General features: G+C 42.8%; 1 protein-coding gene across 1 annotated transcript in view; it reads left to right on the top strand.

The window, feature by feature from the left end:
• The first annotated feature begins 238 nt into the window (after positions 1-238).
• LOC127922476 (calcium and integrin-binding family member 2-like) overlaps positions 239-16,849 on the top strand; it is a 31,831-nt gene continuing 15,220 nt past the window's right edge. The window contains exons 1-3 of the mRNA XM_052506321.1: positions 239-385; positions 10,420-10,567; positions 12,262-12,457. Coding sequence (XP_052362281.1) covers positions 239-385; positions 10,420-10,567; positions 12,262-12,457 — 491 coding nt within the window. The remainder of the gene's footprint in view (positions 386-10,419; positions 10,568-12,261; positions 12,458-16,849) is intronic.

Raw genomic sequence — 16,849 nt, 5'->3', positions numbered from 1 at the left:
CTGTATGCGAATATATTTATGACTGAGTGAGTCGACTGTACTGACGCTAGACCTCTGCATACGATGTCCATAATGGCTCTTCATTTCTCTAAGCCTGGTCCCAGATCTGTTTTTGTGCTCGTACAGCTAACTCTTACGGTTATCGTCATGACAGCACAAACAGAATCTTGGACCAGGTTAAACCACTCCTTGCCTTGTAAAACGAAAGAGCCAAAAACCCACAGGGTTATGTGTGTGGATGTTTCCTGACCTTCTCCTGCCTGTGTGTCCTAGGTTACATGGGAGATTCCACGAGCTGGCTCCTCACCTAGTACCACTGGACTACACCAACCAGCCTGACATCAGACTCCCCCTGGCACTCATCGTCAGCATGCCAGAACTAAAGGTATCTGGTTCTGATGTTGTTGTTGTTATTGATACTCGTTTGGTGTTAATGTCAGTTAAGTGTAAATATTTAGCTTCTTAATAAATTGAACTTTAAAGTTCACACTTAAATGATCTGTTGTTCAGAGTTTTCTGACCAGCTGCCAAGATATTTAATACACACCACCTGTATGTGTTATGAGCTGGTAAATCTCATGTAGAACTCATCTCTTTAGTCCTCTGTTCAATGTTATTGTAAGACATTAAGCTTATAAGCGTGACTTGTTCTAGCCAACCCTACAGTGAGGTGATATGGGCCAGTAGATAGTTGCTTGGTAACAGGGAGGTAATATGGAGCAGTAGATAGTTGCTTAGTAACAGGGAGGTAATATGGAGCAGTAGATAGTTGCTTAGTAACAGGGAGGTGATATGGGCCAGTAGATAGTTGCTTAGTAACAGGGAGGTGATATGGGCCAGTAGATAGTTGCTTGGTAACAGGGAGGTGATATGGGCAGTAGATAGTTGCTTGGTAACAGGGAGGTGATATGGGCCAGTAGATAGTTGCTTGGTAACAGGGAGGTGATATGGAGCAGTAGATAGTTGCTTGGTAACAGTGAGGTGATATGGGCCAGTAGATAGTTGCTTGGTAACAGGGAGGTGATATGGAGCAGTAGATAGTTGCTTGGTAACAGGGAGGTGATATGGGCCAGTAGATAGTTGCTTGGTAACAGGGAGGTGATATGGAGCAGTAGATAGTTGCTTGGTAACAGGGAGGTGATATGGAGCAGTAGATAGTTGCTTGGCAACAGGGAGGTAATATGGAGCAGTAGATAGTTGCTTGGTAACAGGGAGGGAATATGGAGCAGTAGATAGTTGCTTGGTAACAGGGAAGTAATATGGAGCAGTATATAATTGCTTGGCAACAGGGAGGTAATATGGAGCAGTAGATAGTTGCTTGGCAACAGGGAGGTAATATGGAGCAGTAGATAATTGCTTGGCAACAGGGAGGTAATATGGAGCAGTAGATAGTTGCTTGGTAACAGTGAGGTAATATGGAGCAGTAGATAGTTGCTTGGCAACAGGGAGGTAATATGGAGCAGTAGATAATTGCTTGGCAACAGTGAGGTAATATGGAGCAGTAGATAATTGCTTGGCAACAGGGAGGTAATATGGAGCAGTAGATAATTGCTTGGCAACAGGGAGGTAATATGGAGCAGTAGATAATTGCTTGGCAACAGGGAGGTAATATGGAGCAGTAGATAATTGCTTGGCAACAGGGAGGTAATATGGAGCAGTAGATAATTGCTTGGCAACAGGGAGGTAATATGGAGCAGTACATAGTTGCTTGGCAACAGGGAGGTAATATGGAGCAGTAGATAGTTGCTTGGCAACAGGGAGGTAATATGGAGCAGTAGATAGTTGCTTGGTAACAGTGAGGATTCATGTGATCGTTACTACTGATGTGTTAAGGCTGTTTCCTGGTGAGCAGCATTCCATTCACCTTCTGCTGACTCAACCTCGATTGTGATTAGTCAGCCTCAATATGTCTCCATCCCCTCCCTCCCTCCATCCCTCCATCCCTCCCTCCAGCTAGCCCAGCAGTGCACAGCCCAGTCACCAGAGCCCACACAGACAGACAGGGTCATTTAAACAGAGGAGAGAGAGAACAGGGACTCAGTCTGTGGTGATATTGTTGAGTCATCATGTCTCTTATTTTTCTTGCGTTGTCCGATCGGTCGTTTGAGTTCTTCTTTTATTAAATTATGATCTGTGATCACGCAGTGCTCAGTAAGCATAATGTAGAACATTGGTTGAGCTACCGTTGCAGCACACTGTTGGGAGTCAGTCTTTATATAACAAATGTTGCATGGCTTTTCCAAGACAGATAACATCAGAGCCTAGCGAACTACTTATAACAGACCCAACAACACCAGTCCATTCCACTTACAACAGACCCAACAACACCAGTCCATTCCACTTACAACAGACCCAACAACACCAGTCCATTCCACTTATAACAGACCCAACAACACCAGTCCATTCCACTTACAACGGACCCAACAACACCAGTCCATTCCACTTACAACAGACCCAACAACACCAGTCCATTCCACTTATAACAGACCCAACAACACCAGTCCATTCCACTTACAACAGACCCAACGACACCAGTCCATTCCACTTACAACAGACCCAACAACACCAGTCCATTCCACTTATAACAGACCCAACAACACCAGTCCATTCCACTTACAACAGACCCAACAACACCAGTCCATTCCACTTATAACAGACCCAACAACACCAGTCCATTCCACTTATAACAGACCCAACAACACCAGTCCATTCCACTTACAACAGACCCAACAACACCAGTCCATTCCACTTACAACAGACCCAACAACACCAGTCCATTCCACTTATAACAGACCCAACAACACCAGTCCATTCCACTTACAACAGACCCAACAACACCAGTCCATTCCACTTATAACAGACCCAACAACACCAGTCCATTCCACTTATAACAGACCCAACAACACCAGTCCATTCCACTTATAACAGACCCAACAACACCAGTCCATTCCACTTACAACAGACCCAACGACACCAGTCCATTCCACTTATAACAGACCCAACAACACCAGTCCATTCCACTTACAACAGACCCAACAACACCAGTCCATTCCACTTATAACAGACCCAACAACACCAGTCCATTCCACTTACAACAGACCCAACAACACCAGTCCATTCCACTTATAACAGACCCAACAACACCAGTCCATTCCACTTACAACAGACCCAACAACACCAGTCCATTCCACTTATAACAGACCCAACAACACCAGTCCATTCCACTTACAACAGACCCAACAACACCAGTCCATTCCACTTATAACAGACCCAACAACACCAGTCCATTCCACTTATAACAGACCCAACAACACCAGTCCATTCCACTTATAACAGACCCAACAACACCAGTCCATTCCACTTATAACAGACCCAACAACACCAGTCCATTCCACTTACAACAGACCCAACAACACCAGTCCATTCCACTTACAACAGACCCAACAACACCAGTCCATTCCCTTATATAACAGACCCAACAACACCAGTCCATTCCACTTATAACAGACCCAACAACACCAGTCCATTCCACTTACAACAGACCCAACAACACCAGTCCATTCCACTTATAACAGACCCAACAACACCAGTCCATTCCACTTACAACAGACCCAACAACACCAGTCCATTCCACTTATAACAGACCCAACAACACCAGTCCATTCCACTTACAACAGACCCAACAACACCAGTCCATTCCACTTATAACAGACCCAACAACACCAGTCCATTCCACTTACAACAGACCCAACAACACCAGTCCATTCCACTTACAACAGACCCAACAACACCAGTCCATTCCACTTACAACAGACCCAACAACACCAGTCCATTCCACTTATAACAGACCCAACAACACCAGTCCATTCCACTTACAACAGACCCAACAACACCAGTCCATTCCACTTATAACAGACCCAACAACACCAGTCCATTCCACTTACAACAGACCCAACAACACCAGTCCATTCCACTTACAACAGACCCAACAACACCAGTCCATTCCACTTATAACAGACCCAACAACACCAGTCCATTCCACTTATAACAGACCCAACAACACCAGTCCATTCCACTTATAACAGACCCAACAACACCAGTCCATTCCACTTACAACAGACCCAACAACACCAGTCCATTCCACTTACAACAGACCCAACAACACCAGTCCATTCCCCTTATATAACAGACCCAACAACACCAGTCCATTCCACTTATAACAGACCCAACAACACCAGTCCATTCCACTTACAACAGACCCAACAACACCAGTCCATTCCCCTTATATAACAGACCCAACAACACCAGTCCATTCCACTTACAACAGACCCAACAACACCAGTCCATTCCACTTACAACAGACCCAACAACACCAGTCCATTCCACTTATAACAGACCCAACAACACCAGTCCATTCCACTTCAACGGACCCAACAACACCAGTCCATTCCACTTACAACAGACCCAACGAATGTCCATTCCACTTACAACAGACCCTGAGACACCAGTCCATTCCACGGTAAACAGACCCATGCTGAGTCCATTCCACTTACAACAGACCCAACGACACCAGTCCATTCCACTATAACAGACCCAACAACACCAGTCCATTCCACTTACAACAGACCCAACAACACCAGTCCATTCCACTTATAACAGACCCATGCTGAGACTCATTCCACTTATAACAGACCCACACCAGTCCATTCCAGAACAGACCCTGACGACACCAGTCCATTCCACGTTAACAACAGACCCATGCCAGTCCATTCCACTTATAACAGACCCAACAACACCAGTCCATTCCACTTACAACAGACCCAATGTCCATTCCACTTATAACAGACCCAACGACACCAGTCCATTCCACTTACAACAGACCCAACAACACCAGTCCATTCCACTTATAACAGACCCATGGTGCGACACCAGTCCATTCCACTTACAACAGACCCATGGTGCTGACACCAGTCCATTCCACTTATAACAGACCCAACAACACCAGTCCATTCCACTTACAACAGACCCAACACCACCAGTCCATTCCAACAACAGACCCAACAACACCAGTCCATTCCACAGTAACAACAGACCCAGACAACACCAGTCCATTCCACTTATAACAGACCCAACAACACCAGTCCATTCCACTTAAACAGACCCAACAACACCAGTCCATTCCACTTATAACAGACCCAACAACACCAGTCCATTCCACTTACAACAGACCCAACAACACCAGTCCATTCCACTTGACCCAACAACACCAGTCCATTCCACTTATAACAGACCCAACAACACCAGTCCATTCCACTTATAACAGACCCAACAACACCAGTCCATTCCACTTATAACAGACCCAACAACACCAGTCCATTCCACTTATAACAGACCCAACAACACCAGTCCATTCCACTTACAACAGACCCAACAACACCAGTCCATTCCACTTGCAACAGACCCAATGTACCAGTCCATTCCACGGTAACATAACAGACCCAACAACACCAGTCCATTCCACTTATAACAGACCCAACAACACCAGTCCATTCCACTTACAACAGACCCAACAACACCAGTCCATTCCATGATAACAGACCCAGACTCAAGTCCATTCCACGGTAACAGACCCAACAACACCAGTCCATTCCACTTATAACAGACCCAACGACACCAGTCCATTCCACTTACAACAGACCCAACTGACACCAGTCCATTCCACTTATAACAGACCCAACAACACCAGTCCATTCCACTGAGACCAATGTCCATTCCACTTACAACAGACCCAACAACACCAGTCCATTCCACTTACAACAGACCCAACAACACCAGTCCATTCCACTTATAACAGACCCAACAACTCAATGTAATTCCACGGTAACACCAGTCCATTCCACTTACAACAGACCCAACAACACCAGTCCATTCCACTGATAACAGACCCAATGTCCATTCCACTTACAACAGACCCAACAACACCAGTCCATTCCACTTAAACAGACCCTGAACAACACCAGTCCATTCCACTTATAACAGACCCAACAGAAGTCCATTCCACTGATAACAGACCCAAAAACACCAGTCCATTCCACAGTAACAGACCCAACTGACACTCAGTCCATTCCACAGTAAACAGACCCAACAAGACCAGTCCATTCCATTCCAACAGACCCAACAACAAGTCCATTCCCTTGATATAACAGACCCAACAACACCAGTCCATTCCACATAACAGACCCAACAACACCAGTCCATTCCACTTACAACAGACCCAACAACACCAGTCCATTCCCCTATATAACAGACCCAACAACACCAGTCCATTCCAGACCCAACAACACCAGTCCATTCCACTTACAACAGACCCAACGACAAGTCCATTCCACTAACAGACCCAACAACACCAGTCCATTCCACTTATAACAGACCCAACAACACCAGTCCATTCCACTTACAACAGACCCAACAACACCAGTCCATTCCACTCAACAGACCCAACAACACAGTCCATTCCACTTATATAACAGACCCAACAACACCAGTCCATTCCACATAACAGAATGGTGCTGAGACCAGTCCATTCCATTCCAACAGACCCAACAGACCAGTCCATTCCATGCTGAGACCCAACAACACCAGTCCATTCCATGGTAACAGAATGATGCTGACACTCAATGTCCATTCCACGGTAACAGACCCAACTGAGACCAGTCCATTCCACTGGTCCAACAGACCCAACAACACCAGTCCATTCCAGTTATAACAGACCCAACAACCAGTCCATTCCACTGGGTTCGACCCAACAACACCAGTCCATTCCACTTACAACAGACCCAACACCACCAGCCATTCCACTTACAACAGACCCAACACCACCAGTCCATTCCCCTTATATAACAGACCCAACAAACCAGTCCATTCCCCTTATATTAATTCAGACAGACCAGTCCATTCTGAGACTAATGACCCAACAACACCAGTCCAGATGATGTCCCCTGAGAGACTCAATGTAATTCCACGGTAACAGAATGGTGCTGAGACTCAATGTAATTCCACGGTAACATAATGATGCTGAGACTCAATGTAATTCCACGGTAACAGAATGGTGCTGAGACTCAATGTAATTCCACAGTAACAGAATGGTGCTGAGACTCAATGTAATTCCACGGTAACAGAATGGTGCTGAGACTCAATGTAATTCCACGGTAACAGAATGATGCTGAGACTCAATGTAATTCCACAGTAACAGAATGATGCTGAGACTCAATGTAATTCCACGGTAACAGAATGATGCTGAGACTCAATGTAATTCCACAGTAACAGAATGATGCTGAGACTCAATGTAATTCCACGGTAACAGAATGGTGCTGAGACTCAATGTAATTCCACAGTAACAGAATGATGCTGAGACTCAATGTAATTCCACGGTAACAGAATGATGCTGAGACTCAATGTAATTCCACGGTAACAGAATGATGCTGAGACTCAATGTAATTCCACGGTAACAGAATGATGCTGAGACTCAATGTAATTCCACGGTAACAGAATGATGCTGAGACTCAATGTAATTCCACAGTAACAGAATGATGCTGAGACTCAATGTAATTCCACGGTAACAGAATGATGCTGAGACTCAATGTAATTCCACAGTAACAGAATGGTGCTGAGACTCAATGTAATTCCACAGTAACAGAATGGTGCTGAGACTCAATGTAATTCCACTGTTTTTTTTTTTTTACCAGGCAAGTCAGTTAAGAACAAATTCTTATTTTCAATGACGGCCTAGGAACAGTGGGTTAACTGTCTTGTTCAGAGGCAGAACGACAGATTTGTACCTTGTCAGCTCAGGGGTTTCGAACTTGCAACCTTCCAGTTACTAGTCTAACGCTCTAACCACTAGGCTACCCTGCCGCCCCGTAATTCCACAGTAACAGAACATATGTCAAACACAAAAAGTTCAACAAACCATACAACTTTATGCACGAGGACGACTTTTAACAACTTCCACAGAAGTTGGCAAAAAAACACCTTTACTTAAACAGATGCAGTTTGGTAACAGCATGACGGTTTGTGCTGTTGGTGCCGTCATTCTGTTACCAAACTTGGCATCTGCAGTGCGTGATGTGTGGGGCTGTTCTGTCACCTACTGACCTGGTGAAGATCTGCTATAGTGGGACGCAACACTTTACTCTGCATCAGCGTCATGGTTGAGACTCCATATTCCTCTTAGTAGTACCTGCAGCATGATGTACTACAATACCCATAATGCCCTGTATACAGTACTAACTCACTCATGATCTACTACAATACCCATAATGCCCTGTATACAGTACTGACTCACTCATGATCTACTACAATACCCATAATGCCCTGTATACAGTACTGACTCACTCATGATCGACTACAATACCCATAATGCACTGTATACAGTACTGACTCACTCATGATCTACTACAACACCCATAATGCCCTGTATACAGAACTGACTCACTCATGATCGACTACAATACCCATAATGCCCTGTATACAGAACTGACTCACTCATGATCTACTACAACACCCATAATGCCCTGTATACAGAACTGACTCACTCATGATCGACTACAATACCCATAATGCCCTGTATACAGAACTGACTCACTCATGATCTACTACAATACCCATAATGCCCTGTATACAGTACTGACTCACTCATGATCGACTACAATACCCATAATGCCCTGTATACAGAACTGACTCACTCATGATCTACTACAATACCCATAATGCCCTGTATACAGTACTGACTCACTCATGATCGACTACAATACCCATAATGCCCTGAATACAGTACTAACTCACTCATGATCTACTACAATACCCATAATGCCCTGTATACAGTACTGACTCACTCATGATCTACTACAATACCCATAATGCCCTGTATACAGTACTGACTCACTCATGATCGACTACAATACCCATAATGCCCTGAATACAGTACTGACTCACTCATGATCTACTACAATACCCATAATGCCCTGAATACAGTACTGACTCACTCATGATCGACTACAATACCCATAATGCCCTGTATACAGTACTGACTCACTCATGATCGACAACAATACCCATAATGCCCTGTATACAGAACTGACTCACTCATGATCTACTACAATACCCATAATTCCCTGTATACAGTACTGACTCACTCATGATCTACTACAATACCCATAATGCCCTGTATACAGTACTGACTCACTCATGATCGACTACAATACCCATAATGCACTGTATACAGTACTGACTCACTCATGATCTACTACAACACCCATAATGCCCTGTATACAGAACTGACTCACTCATGATCGACTACAATACCCATAATGCCCTGTATACAGAACTGACTCACTCATGATCTACTACAACACCCATAATGCCCTGTATACAGAACTGACTCACTCATGATCGACTACAATACCCATAATGCCCTGTATACAGAACTGACTCACTCATGATCTACTACAATACCCATAATGCCCTGTATACAGTACTGACTCACTCATGATCGACTACAATACCCATAATGCCCTGTATACAGAACTGACTCACTCATGATCTACTACAATACCCATAATTCCCTGTATACAGTACTGACTCACTCATGATCGACTACAATACCCATAATGCCCTGAATACAGTACTAACTCACTCATGATCTACTACAATACCCATAATGCCCTGTATACAGTACTGACTCACTCATGATCTACTACAATACCCATAATGCCCTGTATACAGTACTGACTCACTCATGATCTACTACAATACCCATAATGCCCTGTATACAGTACTGACTCACTCATGATCGACTACAATACCCATAATGCACTGTATACAGTACTGACTCACTCATGATCGACTACAATACCCATAATGCCCTGTATACAGAACTGACTCACTCATGATCTACTACAATACCCATAATGCCCTGTATACAGTACTGACTCACTCATGATCGACTACAATACCCATAATGCCCTGTATACAGAACTGACTCACTCATGATCTACTACAATACCCATAATGCCCTGTATACAGTACTGACTCACTCATGATCGACTACAATACCCATAATGCCCTGAATACAGTACTGACTCACTCATGATCGACTACAATACCCATAATGCCCTGAATACAGTACTGACTCACTCATGATCTACTACAATACCCATAATGCCCTGAATACAGTACTGACTCACTCATGATCGACTACAATACCCATAATGCCCTGTATACAGTACTGACTCACTCATGATCGACTACAATACCCATAATGCCCTGTATACAATACTGACTCACTCATGATCTACTACAATACCCATAATGCCCTGTATACAGTACTGATTGTTCCTGTCCCTCTGCTCCTTCTTACAGGAGAACCCGTTCAGGAACCGCATCGTGGAAGTCTTCTCTGAGGACGGACAAGGCAACTTGAGCTTCAATGACTTTGTAGACATGTTCTCTGCTCTCTGCGAAACGGCTCCACGAGAACTGAAGACCATATATGCTTTTAAAATCTATGGTTAGTACTGGTTAGTACTGGTTAGTACTGAGTAGACTAGTATGTCTCCTATGGTTAGTACTGGTTAGTACTGAGTAGACTAGTATGTCTCCTATGGTTAGTACTGGTTAGTACTGAGTAGACTTGTATGTCTCCTATGGTTAGTACTGGTTAGTACTGTGTAGACTAGTATGTCTCCTATGGTTAGTACTGGTTAGTACTGAGTAGACTAGTATGTCTCCTATGGTTAGTACTGGTTAGTACTGAGTAGACTAGTATGTCTCCTATGGTTAGTACTGGTTAGTACTGAGTAGACTAGTATGTGTCCTATGGTTAGTACTGGTTAGCACTGAGTAGACTAGTATGTCTCCTATGGTTAGTACTGGTTAGTACTGAGTAGACTAGTATGTGTCCTATGGTTAGTACTGGTTAGTACTGAGTAGACTAGTATGTCTCCTATGGTTAGTACTGGTTAGTACTGAGTAGACTAGTATGTATCCTATGGTTAGTACTGGTTAGTACTGAGTAGACTAGTATGTCTCCTATGGTTAGTACTGGTTAGTACTGAGTAGACTAGTATGTATCCTATGGTTAGTACTGGTTAGTACTGTGTAGACTAGTATGTATCCTGTGGTTAGTACTGGTTAGTACTGAGTAGACTAGTATGTGTCCTATGGTTAGTACTGTTTCGTACTGGTTAGTACTGAGTAGACTAGTATGTCGCCTATGGTTAGTACTGGTTAGTACTGAGTAGACTAGTATGTGTCCTATGGTTAGTACTGGTTAGTACTGAGTAGACTAGTATGTCTCCTATGGTTAGTACTGGTTAGTACTGAGTAGACTAGTATGTGTCCTATGGTTAGTACTGGTTAGTACTGAGTAGACTAGTATGTCTCCTATGGTTAGTACTGGTTAGTACTGGTTAGTACTGAGTAGACTAGTATGTCTCCTATGGTTAGTACTGGTTAGTTCTGAGTAGACTAGTATGTGTCCTATGGTTAGTACTGGTTAGTACTGTGTAGACTAGTATGTCTCCTATGGTTAGTACTGAGTAGACTAGTATGTGTCCTATGGTTAGTACTGGTTAGTACTGTGTAGACTAGTATGTCTCCTATGGTTAGTACTGAGTAGACTAGTATGTCTCCTATGGTTAGTTCTGAGTAGACTAGTATGTATCCTATGGAGTCACTGATGAGAGTGTGTTTATTCTGTCTGTCTGTCTTTAGGTCTGTCTGTCTGTCTGTCTGTCTGTCTGTCTGTCTGTCTGTCTGTCTGTCTGTCTGTCTGTCTGTCTGTCTGTCTGTCTGTCTGATGACAACTAGGACTCTGACTCATATTTACTCTGTTTTATCTTGCTTACTGAGTTACTTATTTAGTTACTTATTTAGTTATTTAGTTACTTATTTCGTTATTCAGTTACTTATTTAGTTATTTAGTTACTTATTTAGTTATTTAGTTACTTATTTCGTTATTTAGTAACTTATTTAGTTACTTATTTCGTTATTTAGTTATTTAGTTACTTATTTAGTTACTTATTTAGTTAGGCTTTTTGAATTTCTTGCGGAACATAGGCCATCAGCAAACTGCTTCCAACCCGTTCCGTCCTGCGCCATTAAAACAAGTTTTGAATCTCTTAATTTCTCCCATTTTAAATCAAATCAAATCAAATCTCTTCGTCTCATTTTGAATCTCCCTTCCTCTTTCCTGCGTGTCAGATTTTAACGTGGATAACTTCCTGTGTAAGGAGGATCTGGAGAAGACGTTGAACCGGCTGACTAAAGGAGAGCTGACCCCTGAAGAGGTCAATCTGGTCTGTAGCAAGGCCATGGAGGAGGCTGACCTCGACGGGGACAGCAAGCTCTCCTTCTCGGACTTCGAGAACATGATCTCTAAAGCTCCAGACTTTCTAAGGTACGATGTCATGGATGTGGTCTGGTGTGTCAGGCTAGTGTATAATGTCTGGTGTGTCAGGCTATAATGTCTGGTGTGTCAGGCTATAATGTCTGGTGTGTCAGGCTATAATGTCTGGTGTGTCAGGTTAGTGTGTAAAGTCTGGTGTGTCAGGCTAGTGTATAATGTCTGGTGTGTCAGGCTATAATGTCTGGTGTGTCAGGCTATAATGTCTGGTGTGTCAGGCTATAATGTCTGGTGTGTCAGGTTAGTGTGTAAAGTCTGGTGTGTCAGGCTAGTGTATAATGTCTGGTGTGTCAGGCTAGTGTATAATGTCTGGTGTGTCAGGCTAGTGTATAATGTCTGGTGTGTCAGGCTAGTGTATAATGTCTGGTGTGTCAGGCTAGTGTATAATGTCTGGTGTGTCAGGCTAGTGTATAATGTCTGGTGTGTCAGGCTAGTGTGTAATAACATGGAGGTGGGGATAACTTCAGCTGCCCTATATAATGCTGCTTTCAGACAAAGATAACTTCTGCTGCCCTATATAATGCTGCTTTCAGACAAAGATAACTTCTGCTACCTTATATAATGCTGCTTTCAGACAAAGATAACTTCTGCTGCCTTATATAATACTGCTTTCAGACAAAGATAACTTCTGCTGCCCTATATAATGCTGCTTTCAGACAAAGATAACTTCTGCTACCCTATATAATGCTGCTTTCAGACAAAGATAACTTCTGCTGCCCTATATAATGCTGCTTTCAGACAAAGATAACTTCTGCTACCTTATATAATGCTGCTTTCAGACAAAGATAACTTCTGCTGCCTTATATAATACTGCTTTCAGACAAAGATAACTTCTGCTACCTTATATAATGCTGCTTTCAGACAAAGATAACTTCTGCTACCCTATATAATGCTGCTTTCAGACAAAGATAACTTCTGCTGCCCTATATAATGCTGCTTTCAGACAAAGATAACTTCTGCTACCTTATATAATGCTGCTTTCAGACAAAGATAACTTCTGCTACTCTATATAATGCTGCTTTCAGACAAAGATAACTTCTGCTACCTTATATAATGCTGCTTTCAGACAAAGATAACTTCTGCTGCCTTATATAATACTGCTTTCAGACAAAGATAACTTCTGCTGCCTTATATAATGCTGCTTTCAGACAAAGATAACTTCTGCGGCTCTATATAATGCTGCTTTCAGACAAAGATAACTTCTGCTACACTATATAATGCTGCTTTCAGACAAAGATAACTTCTGCTACCTTATATAATGCTGCTTTCAGACAAAGATAACTTCTGCTACCCTATATAATGCTGCTTTCAGACAAAGATAACTTCTGCTGCCCTATATAATGCTGCTTTCAGACAAAGATAACTTCTGCTGCCTTATATAATGCTGCTTTCAGACAAAGATAACTTCTGCTGCCCTATATAATGCGGCTTTCAGACAAAGATAACTTCTGCTGCCCTATATAATGCTGCTTTCAGACAAAGATAACTTCTGCTGTTCTGCATGATGCTGCTTTCAGACCGATATTAAACACAGAGAGAGAGAACCAATAGTGCTTGATCAGAGCCTTTTTACTGCTGACCAATCAATCTATCAACAGTATTGTAAATCGTTTTCATTTGAGAGCCCAAACCAGGCGGAAAGAACTGGATAGTAAAAACCTCTCCCATTCCAGAGAGCTTGATTTAGCTGGCCAATGATATGGCCCGTAAATCTGCCAATCACACGGGGGCGGCTGTAGATTGGCTTGAACTCTTCCTGGTTTCCATGGTTTATTGGTTGGAGCGTGTTGTCGTGGCAACCAGGTCAGGCCTTTGGCAGGACGCTGCTGCCTGTGACCAGAGACAGTGACAGATAAAACACGATGGCCCTGTAAGACATAAATAGAGATAAACAACAACATGTCTCTCTCCTCCTGTAACAGGTGCCTGGCGAGTGAATGTTGTTATCCTCTCTAGGGTAGGTGAGACGCTAGCGTCAAAAAATACTAAAAAAATACTTCACTTCTTGAAAATATATGTGTTATACATCAAAATAAAGCTTAACGTCTTGTTAATCCAGCCGCTGTGTCAGATTTCCAAAAAGCTTTACGGCGAAAGCAAACCATGCAATGTTGTTATCCTCTCTAGGGTAGGTGGGACGCTAGCGTCAAAAATACTCAATTCAAATATTTAACATTCTTGAAAATATATGTGTTATACATCAAAATAAAGCTTAACGTCTTGTTAATCCAGCCGCTGTGTCAGATTTCAAAAAGGCTTTACGGCAAAAGCAAACCATGTGATTATCTGAGGACAGCACCCAGCATACAAACACATGAAAATCATATTTCAACCAGGCAGGTGCACCACAAAAGTCTGAAATAGCGATATAATTAATGCCTTACCTTTGAAGATCTTCTTCTGTTGGCACTCCAAAATGTCCCAGAAACATCACAAATGTTCGATAATGTCCTTCTTTATATCCCAAAAATGTCCATTTATTTGGCACGTTTGATTCAGAAATACACCGGTTTCAACTCGCCCAACATGATTACAAAGTATCTAATAAGTTACCTGTAAACTTGGTCCAAACATTTCAAACAACGTTCCTAATCCAACCTCAGGTAACAACGTTCCTAATCCAACCTCAGGTAACAACGTTCCTAATCCAACCTCAGGTAACAACGTTCCTAATCCAACCTCAGGTAACAACGTTCCTAATCCAACCTCAGGTAACAACGTTCCTAATCCAACCTCAGGTAACAACGTTCCTAATCCAACCTCAGGTAACAACGTTCCTAATCCAACCTCAGGTAACAACGTTCCTAATCCAACCTCAGGTAACAACGTTCCTAATCCAACCTCAGGTAACAACGTTCCTAATCCAACCTCAGGTAACAACGTTCCTAATCCAATCCAACCTCAGGTAACAACGTTCCTAATCCAACCTCAGGTAACAACGTTCCTAATCCTAATCCAACCTCAGGTAACAACGTTCCTAATCCAACCTCAGGTAACAACGTTCCTAATCCAACCTCAGGTAACAACGTTCCTAATCCAACCTCAGGTAACAACGTTCCTAATCCAACCTCAGGTAACAACGTTCTCCTAATCCAACCTCAGGTAACAACGTTCCTAATCCAACCTCAGGCAACAACGTTCCTAATCCAACCTCAGGTAACAACGTTCCTAATCCAACCTCAGGTAACAACGTTCCTAATCCAACCTCAGGTAACAACGTTCCTAATCCAACCTCAGGTAACAACGTTCCTAATCCAACCTCAGGTAACAACGTTCCTAATCCAACCTCAGGTAACAACGTTCCTAATCCAACCTCAGGTAACAACGTTCCTAATCCAACCTCAGGTAACAACGTTCCTAATCCAACCTCAGGTACCCTAAAACGTAAATAATCGATCATATTTAAGACGGAATAAACTGTTTCCAATACTGGATAAAAACAATGTGAATGGCGCTCCTGTTCACGCGCATCAAAACAGTAGAGTCCACCTGGAGTGACACATACAATGAATAGCACCACTTCTTAATTTCTCAAAAGAAAAACATTGAACAATTTCTAAATACTGTTGACATCTAGTGGAAGCCCTAGGAACTGCAGCCAGGTTCCTAATAAAAAAGGGAGTCCCAAAGAAAACCATTGGAAAATCTAATGACCTCAAAAACAAATTCCCCTGGATGGTTTGTCCTCGGGGTTTCGCCTGCTAAATCAGTTCTGTTATACTTACAGACATTATCTTAACAGTTTTAGAAACTGTAGAGTGTTTTCTATCCAGATCTACAAATTATATGCATATCCTAGCTTCTGGGCCTGAGTAACAGGCAGTTTACTTTGGCCACGCTTCTCATCCGGATGTCAAAACACTGCCCCCTACCCCAGAGAGGTTATAGACCTTTATATGTCAAAGGGTTACGTGGGGATTTCGGCAATGAGGCCCTTTATCTAATTCCCCAGAGTCAGGTGAACTTGTGAATAGCATTTTTTACATCTCTGTGTCCGGTATGAAGGAAGTTAAGAGGAAGCCAATGCTAACTAGCATTAGCGCAATGACTGGAAGTATAGGGGTGTATACTAGCATGCTAGCTGATAGACTTGTTGTCCATTGTTTACACAGGAATGGAAATGTGTATTTGGCGCTTTGGCTCACAGTAGAGGGATAAACATAAAACATACACATTGCACACGTTTGAGTGAGGCTGGTTTACACAGGTAGCACAATTCTCATCCTTTTGCCACTAATTGGTCTTTTGACCCAATCAGATCAGATGTTTTGTATTAGAACCATGTCATTGCAGTGTTAACTTGTTGTTGTTTTCATCAACCTGTCAGTCAGTATCTTTAGATTCACTACTGAGGTGTGGAATACTCTGACTGGCCTGTCAGTATCT

The sequence above is a fragment of the Oncorhynchus keta genome, unplaced genomic scaffold (genome assembly GCF_023373465.1).
Source record: "Oncorhynchus keta strain PuntledgeMale-10-30-2019 unplaced genomic scaffold, Oket_V2 Un_contig_2581_pilon_pilon, whole genome shotgun sequence".
In the NCBI taxonomy this organism is placed as follows: Eukaryota; Metazoa; Chordata; class Actinopteri; order Salmoniformes; family Salmonidae; genus Oncorhynchus; species Oncorhynchus keta.
Note: the sequence above shows the minus strand (reverse complement) of the source record. Positions and strands in the feature narration are given on the sequence as shown.